Source organism: Bison bison, unplaced genomic scaffold (assembly GCF_000754665.1).
Source record: "Bison bison bison isolate TAMUID 2011002044 unplaced genomic scaffold, Bison_UMD1.0 scf7180017864062, whole genome shotgun sequence".
Lineage (NCBI taxonomy): Eukaryota > Metazoa > Chordata > Mammalia > Artiodactyla > Bovidae > Bison > Bison bison.
Window position 1 is genome coordinate 843,128 of NW_011494634.1, and position 9,836 is coordinate 852,963.

Below are 9,836 nucleotides of genomic sequence, written 5' to 3' on the forward strand. Positions count from 1 at the left end.
GATTGATAGTTGAAGTTGTGGACAGAGATGGCAGAGTCACAGATCGATTTCTCCTCACGCTTTTCCAGGAGGACGGACTGAGAGCCCAATTGGAGGCACCCAGCCACCAGGTTGCTTGTAGGCTGAGAGAGCCCTTTACAGAGCATCTCCACAAAGCCCTTCCCTTCAGGTGTCTGTCCAGTTTCTAGGACCTCGGACAAAGCCCAAATATAGTTCCTGGCCAGTCTAAGAGTCTCTATCTTGGAGAGCTTTTGGGTCTTAGAGTAGCATGGCATGACCCTCCTCAGATTGTCCAGGGCATCATTCAGGCCGTGCATCCGGGTCCGTTCCCTAGCATTAGCCTTGACTCTTCGAGCCCTGAATCTCTCAAGGCGAGCTTTTGTCATCTTCTTTTTCTTGGGACCTCTTCTTTTAGGCTTCTCCCCATCTTCTTCCTCCTCTTCTTCCTCCTCAATACTGTCATGATCTTCAGCTAAGCTGCCAAGCATTCCATAAGCACCCAGTCTTCTCTCCTCCTCCTTTGCCTCATTCTGAGAGGCCAGACCTTTGTCCATCCAAGATGGTGCGTTGACCAACTCTGTCATCTCCTTGGGTTTCACATAAGCTTTTGCCATCTCCAGACTCTGGGAAGAAAAACAGCAATGGTTAGTGCCTGTGGACATTTGACTTGGTTTAAAGTTAAACTTTCTTTTTACATCTTAGATGTAAAGCACGGAATTTGTGTTGGAATTCAACTTATGATTATCTATCCCAAACCCTCAACTCTAAATAACAAATCTAAACTCAAGTAAATGCCCAGCACACTCATTGAACTGTAGTATTTATAAGAAAGTCAACTATAGAAAAAGGAAATTGACTTGATTATTCATTGCAGAGTCAACACCTAACTCTTTTTATTCTCCAGTTCTTCATCTCATGGATATTTTATTCCAAAATAGCTGATATACCACTCAAAACATGTTTTTCTTTCTTTGCAGAATCAGGTCACAAAAGAAAATAGCTAAGGTGGGCGTATAAATTATTGTCCAAATACAGAAACTTCTGAAAGGGAAAAAAGATGCTGAAGTAGTTATAATTAGATAATATGTAAACAATAATTGTAGTTGCAAAATTTTAAAGCATATCAAGTGATAATATTAATAAATTGTTGTATATTTACATCACAAAATAAATGAGAAACTGTAGTGAGATCATTCAGAGTTTATGTTCTACAAAGGACTACTCAATCTCTATTTAGAGACATATCTCTTACATCTAACCCCAGCATCCCTTGTTTCCCACTGTCTCTGCTTGTACACCATATGATCATGAAATATTTCTCTCACCATGGCCAAAAGAGCACTTAGGTTTTTTGGTAAGCACCTTGTGGTCTGCCTAATGTTAGTGGTGTTAGAGGTATTAGTCACATGGTGTCTAGAAAGAATCAGGAAAACAGAGGAGGTTGCCATTGATTATCTTTCAAATCCACCCATATGTTAAAAGTGAGAACTCTTCATTGAACATGTATCTCACATCACCAGACAAGAAAATAGCAGCTGCTAGAATTACAAGCCAGAGTTCTACCAAACCTATTTAAGATTATCTTCATGCAACTATTATAATAAGATTTCATTAAAAATGAAAAATCTGGAACAGATTTTACACTTCACCAAACAGTGACTGCAAACATAGCAAAAGACTATTTCAGGCAAACATGCAAATAGTCTAACTATTTTAACTCACCTGCCTAACAGACACTGTTTAGTCAGAATTTTCTATGAAAAAATAGTAAAACTTATTTGAAAACCAAAAGAGACTAGTTGTTTAGTCAACATTTAGCATTCAATTCTGGAAGAGCCTGAATTGTTTTGAGATTTGTTGAGAGATTTGTAGGTATATAATTTACCAAATAAAAGTATCTGCTAAACTCCATTGGGCCATCCCAGTTCACCAGCTAGTTTTTGAGATGTTAAACCCTCCATCACCTTTGTATATCAGAAAGGGGAGAACATGATAAGTGTTTTTTGATGCTTGAGGCTTGAGCCTCAAATCAATGAATGCAGGAATTAGTATGTAGCTTTTAAAAGTATAAATATATGGTTTGATGGTTTCTGGTAATCTGAGCTTGTTTTCCTTGTAACCTCATTTACCTCCTATAAATAATTAATGCGACTGCATGGCAAAAACAGCCTAGGTTTCATGTTAATCAGCAAGGAAATCATGTCAGCTTGACTTACTCACTTAATAAGGCTTCCTGGGTAAGCAGCTTTATTGAAAACACACGTTCAAACCTATTGGTCAACTGGCTGCCCAGGCCAAATCAGAAAATCCCACTTTTAATATGGATGATGGAGCTTGTGTGCTGAGCTGCACTTCTAACGCAGGCAAATATCCAGAGGGAGGGTGAAAGACCTAATTAACTTTCTGTTAAAGTAACACAGACCTTCCAGAGGCAGGTGCACTCTGAGGCCAGAGAGGACGGAGTGGGCTTGGGAAACCAAATGTTCCACACATCACTGTAATACCGTTTGTGTAGTCTTAGAGCAAAATGTTGAGGAGTCTCTCCTTTCAGGAGACTCTGATGCTCATTTTATAGTTGAGGTCACTGCAGGTCAGGTAGATTAAGTAATGGGAATATGAAGACATAGAGCAGGTAGAGTAAGACATAGCACCAGTTCTTCTGATTCCAAATACTAGGTTTTATGCTTTTGTTCCTTTTTATTTCCATCACAGCTACCAGAAGAAACAAAGAGACTTTGACTTCGGGAGATGTGGGTCAGTAGAGCTAAGTCAATAGGAAATGATCCTCATCCAAAGGGAGGCTTATTTAAGAGTTCTCTGCTTTCTAAACTCTTATGTTCCAGGATTCCCTCCTCTTCAAGCTAGATTCTTGTTGTTTTTCATTTATTCTCCCCTCCTTTTTTTAAAAACTCTGTTTCCTTCTCCTTTGCAACTTTCTTCTCTTTCTCTCATCTCCTTTTCATTGTCATCATTAGCATTGGGTGGTACATACATGCATGAAGAGGATAGAAGGAAGATGCAGGAGAGTTTCCTCAATTGTCCTAAAACCAAATACTATCCTAGCCTCTGCATTTGAGTTTTTTTATCATTCCCACCTCTGGACACTAGCCAAGTGCTGTCTACCCTCACACCCATCACAACATGGGATTAGATCAGAACAGACTACATTTTGCCTTTAGCATAATTGGATGGTTTCTGTAAGAGCTGCTTTCAAATCAGATTTACAGCAGGTATAAAGGAAAATAGCCAAAAGACTTTGACTAAAACAATTAAAAGGGCAACAAGTTTTCATCTTTGTTCTCTTACTGACCATAGAAAGGACATAGATAGCTCCAGTTTAACTTTCTCTATTCCCATAAATTCTGGTCCATAAGCTCTTAGAGAATCCCATGAATATATAGTGTGGTTTCAAAACATGGAAGCTGGAATAACACACATTCTAGTCCCAACTCTTTTAATTCCTGGTAATTGTTCCCAAACACAGTACATAAGCTCTCTGATCTTTCACTTCCTCTTTGATAAAGTGAGGATAAGATATATTCTATGTGGTTTTGCAAGACAAAAAATATGAGAAAGGATTTTGTAAACTTTTGATGATATAAAACATTGTCCATATATTTATTTGTTTTGTGTTTATTCTGGGGTTTTCTTATCAAATTCATTCACACATCTGCTTATTCAGAAATACAAATTATTCCTCATGGGTGAATAGTAAAAGGAAACTGTATTAATTACTGTGACCCTTATTATCTGGATGGAACCTCCTCTGATTGGCTCAGATCATCTGACAATTGCCTAATAACCTTCCCTTTTACCCAATATGGCTAGACAGCACAAACTCTGGAGTCAGATTGTGCATGCGTGCTCATTTACTCAGTCCCCTTTGACTCTTTGCATCCCCATGGACTATAGTATCTCCTGTGTCTCCTGCATTGGCAGGCAGAAGCTCTACCATTGAGCCACTACCTGAGTTCAGATTTCAGCTCAATTACTTACCAAATATGTGGTCTTAAGCACGTTTCATAATCTTTCTGTCCAGTCTTCTCTTTAAAATAGGAATAATCATAGGAATACCTCACTAATTTATTGTGAGCATAAATACATTTAAAGACTTCGAATAGTGCCAGATATTGTAAATGCCATGTGCTGCTGCTGCTGCTGCTAAGTCGCTTCAGTTGTGTCCGACTCTGTGAGACCCCATAGACGGCAGTCCACTAGGATCCCCCGTCCCTGGGATTCTCCAGGCAAGAACACTGGAGTGGGTTGCCATTTCCTTCTCCAATTCATGAAAGTGAAAAGTGAAAGTGAAGTCACTGAGTCATGTCCAGCTCTCAGCAACCCCATGGACTGCAGCCCACCAGGCTCCTCCATCCATGGGATTTTCCAGGCAAGAGTACTGGAGTGGGGTGCCATTGCCTTCTCCCAAATGCCATGTAGTTGTGAGGTATTTTGTTCCTACAGTTCACCATGAATTTTTCTGGCCACATGGACAAAATAGGTGTAATTACAGTCTATGCTTAATGTTGATTTTATGCCAGCAAAAGCCAATGGCTCCATCTCAACACCAATTTCAAATACTGCCCTGATAAACCCTCTCCCCCAACCTCCTAATGAAATGAAATTTCAAAGCTCCTATTCTGTTACAAACGATGAGGGAACAGAACTCTATCCTTTGCCTCTGCTGTGTTGACTAAAACTCTTCTACCATGTTCCAGAAGGAAGTTAACCTCTTTTATCCTGTTTTATAATTCCAAGAGAGCAGTTGACTGGACTCCTCCTCAGTCACATGAATTTTCAGGGTCATAAAGTTTCTGGTGGAATAGAGACCACCCTTGGCACTTGGACATTTTTCCTTTGTCTCTGTTTAGACAATATTTGGGATAAGACTTTCCTACCAGAATCAAGGGCCAGACCACTGAGAAGAAAAATCAAGAGTCTCTTAAATAGAAATAAAAGCCAGGATTGCCCAAAGATACAGAAGAAAACCTTTCCTTTGACTTTTTCTACCTAAATATCTTTAATTCATCAGAAGGTCAGCAGGGGAAAAAAGATAAACATCCAGTTTTTTATCTGAGAGTTGAAAATGTGTGTGATGTGCTTCTGAGTTTCAATCAAGGAAACCAACTTGGCTGTGTCCAGAACAGGTAAGTAATTCTACCATGGTTCTCAGCCTGTTAATGAACCAGCTCCAAGGTGTATCGAAAAAAGCATGAAATCGAAACTGTGTTCCATCACTCACTTATTATATGAGCACAAAAAATATTATAATTCTTTTACCCTTGGGGCAAAATGGACATAATATTTTTGTCTTTCATATCTCATTTAGAAGCTTTTATAAAAGCAAGTACTTTGTAAAGTTATTATGCAAATGTAAAGATAAAAGCTGTATGGAAAAATCTATACCACTATTGCACAAAGTTCTGTAATACACAATTTTCAGGTTTTCCCAATTCCTAGAAAAGAAATTAGCTTTCAAAATTTACATGAAGCAGACTCAAATAAGACAAAAATCAATGAATACTGGCTTTGGAGGCACAATACAGGCTCCCCTGTATATCCAAATACATTCTGATCTTTTAAAGCTCATTTTATCTTTTAATCTTAGAATTTGGATTTCCTTATATGTCTACACTTTATACAGAATTTTTCCCTTTCTTTAGGATTCTTCTGTGAAATTTCAAGTTTGGAAAATTCTCTCAAATTCAATTTTTTCCCTTTTTTTTCATTAAAAAAAAAAATCTGTTCTGTAAAACAAAAAGTTTTGCTTAGGCAATGATTATGATGACCTAATACTTTCATCCTTGGTGAAGGGAATGGCAACCCACTCTAGTATTCTTGCCTAGAAAATTCCATGGACAGAGCTGTCTGAAGGGCTACAGTCTATAGTATCCTAAAGAGTTGGACTGTAGGAGGAAATGGCAACCCACCCCAGTCTTCTTGCCTGGAGAATCCCATGGACAGAGGAGCCTGGCAGGCTACAGTCTATGGGGTCTCAAGAGTTGGACATGACTGAGCAAATAAGCACACACAATACTTGCATCACTGGGGCTGAGGTCTTTGGGCATTACTGTCATGTGGGACTGTCCTGGAATTCATCCTACACATTTACTATTTTTGAGTTGTAAAGAAGTTTCAGTTGATGAATAAGTGAGCAAGGAGTGCTTGCATGTGTGTCTGTAGTGATTAGGTAGTATATTTCCTCTCAAAAGCTGATTGTACTAACTTCACCTCCTGATCCTACGACTAAATCCTAAATACAAAAAGGACAGGGACTATTCAGTCCAGTTTCTTGCAAATGTAAGGATCAGAGAGACTAGACTGTCTTGCTTGGATTTACAGAGTCTTTGCACGGACAACAGAATGCAAACCAGGGTACTCATAAATCACGCTGCCTGGAAACAGCCAGTAGGCTGTTTTGCGCTCTTCCTATTCAACCTTTTGGGTTTTCCCTGGTGGCTCAGATGGTAAAGAATCTGCCTGCAATGCAGGAGACCTGGGTTCAATCCCTGGGTCAGGAAGATTCTCTGGAGAAGGGAATGGCTACCCACGCCAGTCTTCTTGCCTGGAGAATTCCATGGACAGAGGATCCTGGCGGCCTACAGTCCATAGGGTTGCAAAAAGTCAGACACAACTGAGGGACTAATACTATTCAACCTTTACACACTTCCACTTTCCTTCTTGATTAATACTTGTACACACACACACACACACCCCTTATCCAGCATAGCTACATCATACTTAAGTTTTCATAGCCTCAGATCCTGATGGTGAACTTTGCCAACAGAAATTACTCAGTCCTTCAGTTTTCCCTCCTTGTTCTTCAGCATTTCATCTCTGGTCCCTCTGTCAAAATGAGGGAGGCATTTTACATATATTATTATTTTTTTGAATATATTTCTAGGGGTAAGTGAATGATAAAAGACAGAGGAGGCAAAACTATACATGGACAATCTTTCTTTTCTGATTGCCCATCTGAAAGAGCTGAGGAAGAGGAAATGTTTCCCCCCTGATGCCAAAGGTCTAAGGACTTTTACCCAAGCAAAGAGGGGCCAATGGTGAAAATATATGCCTTTCTCTCCTTCCCGTTTCTATTTTCATCACTCCTACCCCATTCCCTTCACTCCTCGCATAGTAAAAAATGCTGTGAACTGAATGGTGGATTGGGTCAATTCTTTCAACATATTTGGTGACCCACCTCTTCTTTGGCCCTTTTCTTCTGCATCAATAAAATGGAAAAATAGGTTTGATAGGAATGGTGGATAATTTATAATCCCTATTTTATAAAAGTGATTGGCATATCTGAGTTTCACTTTGAGTGACAGATGCTTGGGAATTAGTGAAATTATTACAATTTTAATATCTGTCCAAAAGCGTTCTTTGCTTCTCCATTCAAGTTTCCTAAATCCTACTCCCTTCTTACTTAGCCCAGAAGAGACTTACCTCACCCTAATTGCTCCTCTAAGTCTACAGAAACTACCCACAGAAACTTCAGTAATCCCCGTACCACCCCATCGCTGGCTCACCTCTGTCAGTAGCAATCCCTGGAGTGAACTCTGTGAATCTGTGTCCCGGAGGAGACTTAGAGAAGCCAAGTCTCCCTGACCATCCAGAGCATAGGAGGAGGTGCTTTTAGCGATCCATGTTAAACCCGGCCACTGCCTCTTAGAATTGCCCCGGGTCTGGTTTCCCTGACTGCTATTCTACTCCTTCCTTGGAGTTCTATATGCTCCTTCAGGACTCCTTTAGGCTGATGCAGCTGATTTAGTCGGTCTTCAGTACCTCCTCCCCCTGGCTAGTTCCCTGGAGTGGAGCTTTCAGGACCACAGCCTCTGGGCAGCTCCTGCTCTCTGGCTGGAGCCTCAGAGTTGCAGCAGTTTTGATTGCTTTCCCAGCTGTCCAGGGAGGGGTGATGCTGCCGGCAATCTAACTCCTCCCCTTCCCCAGATGAAAGGCACGCCCTCTTCAAAGGGCTCCTCTGGTCAGGTCCAGCTGAGCCATGCATTTGTTTGTTTAAATGGGGATAGAGGTTAGTAGGAGGGGAATATGAGAGAAGAGCTGCTGAAGTTGAGAGGTAAAGAAAAAGAGGACTGGACATTTTTGTAGTTAAAAAGATAAGAAATGGGACTTGACCAAAGGGCAATACAGGGAAAGAGAATTGGTGGTAAACTTGGATAAAGGCAAATAAAATACATTGGCCCATGTCTGAAAAGTCAAAAAAAAAAAAAAAAACTGAGAAAGATGCATGCCCAGGGCACAGCATCAATGACTGTTATCTTACACATGTGGATTGGTGTCTTGGCTTTAAAACTTCCAAACTCTAAAAGTAGAAGAATTATCTTCCTCTCCCTTTTTTCAAACTTGTCAAACTTATTCCCATTTAAAACCTTTTCATTTTATTTAGTGAATATAGACAAAGCTATATCTATATTTACTATCCTGTTCTTTCAACTTTTCTATTTGTTTGAAATTTTAAAAACAAAAAGCAAATGAATTAAATATTTCATTCTGAGGACACTTAACTCCTCAAATTACAAAGGAGGATCCTGTATTGTTTTTCAAAAAATATATCATTACGCATTCAGGTAGAAAAAGTTCACCTAAGGGTAATGAATTTGGAAGGAAAGAAGGGTCAAGTAATTCCTAAAATTCCTGTGGCATTTTGAAGTTAGATTAAATCACTAGAAGAGAAAAAAGAAAACTACATCTGAAAAGATTTAAAGAAAATACATGTATATGCTTTATGACAGAGAACTATCTGTGGACCAGACTACCAAGTCAAAGTGTGGAAACTTCATCGTAGAGATTGTCAAATTTGGGATACTATCTGGTGTAAAAAATTTACCAAGATCAAATAAATAATTGTGAGTTCCTTTTAAGGTATAAACAATTTTACAATCTTCTAGTCATTCTGAGGAGGAAACGGTTGCATGAACTTTAATAGTTTGACTTCATTTCTGGCATCAATTTTCACATCTGTAAAATGATCTAATCACTTAAGTGTTTTCTAGCAGTAGCAAGATAGGATTCTCAACCTCTTTTTGAAATGACTTGAAGGCAATTCTCCAGGCTTTTTGGAAATCACTTATATTACCAATGTAACAAGCACATGTTTGTGACAGAGATGAAGAGTTATGCCTTATTGTAAGGAAAAGTGCAAAAGTTTAAAAGAAAACATAAGTTTTACTGCCAATAAAGTTGAAAGAAATACCGTAGGTTTGAAATTGTTAAATTTTTTCTAATTCTAATATAGGTGTCACATGACTCTTGTCCTTCCCCAAAAGCTAGAAAATAGAAATTAATACTTTGTTTTATACAAAGTTGTTCATAGGAAAATTTCAACGCTCTTACTGATCTTTTTCACATCCCTATCCAGGAAATATCTGCTCAGTAAAATAAACTTCATTTTCAGAGTCATGAAATAACACATGCTAGGAATGGTGAGCTTCTAAAAACCGAATCAAAATCTACTCCTCAGCCAGAGGAAATTTATCCATGGAGGAATTTGTGTTTAAGAGTACAGCTGCAATGAGCACGTATAGGACGGATTGATCTCGTTTGTGTCTTCCGAGCCACCTCCTTGAATGTTTGAGAGCTGATGACACCAGTGGTGTTAGAATCCTGCCCCTGAAATGTTCAGAGGGCAGGGAGGAGATTAGCAGAAAGGTGAACATATTGAGACAAAGATGAGGGTGGGGACAGAACATTCTGTGGGGCTCCTTGCTTTAGCTGACAGATGTGAGGAACTGGACACAATAGGATTAGCGCTCAAAACACGCTTAATTGTGTGTTCGTGTGTGTGCCTGCGCGTGCAGCCTTCGTAGGGAGTCGAGGAGGGT

General features: G+C 39.4%; 1 protein-coding gene across 1 annotated transcript in view; it reads right to left on the reverse strand.

Annotated features, from left to right (window-relative positions):
• Nucleotides 1-614, reverse strand: part of NEUROD4 (neuronal differentiation 4) — a 1,103-nt gene extending 489 nt beyond the window's left edge. Inside the window, exon 1 of the mRNA XM_010836281.1 lies at nt 11-614. Coding sequence (XP_010834583.1) covers nt 11-614 — 604 coding nt within the window. The remainder of the gene's footprint in view (nt 1-10) is intronic.
• Between the last annotated feature and the right edge of the window lie 9,222 nt (nt 615-9,836).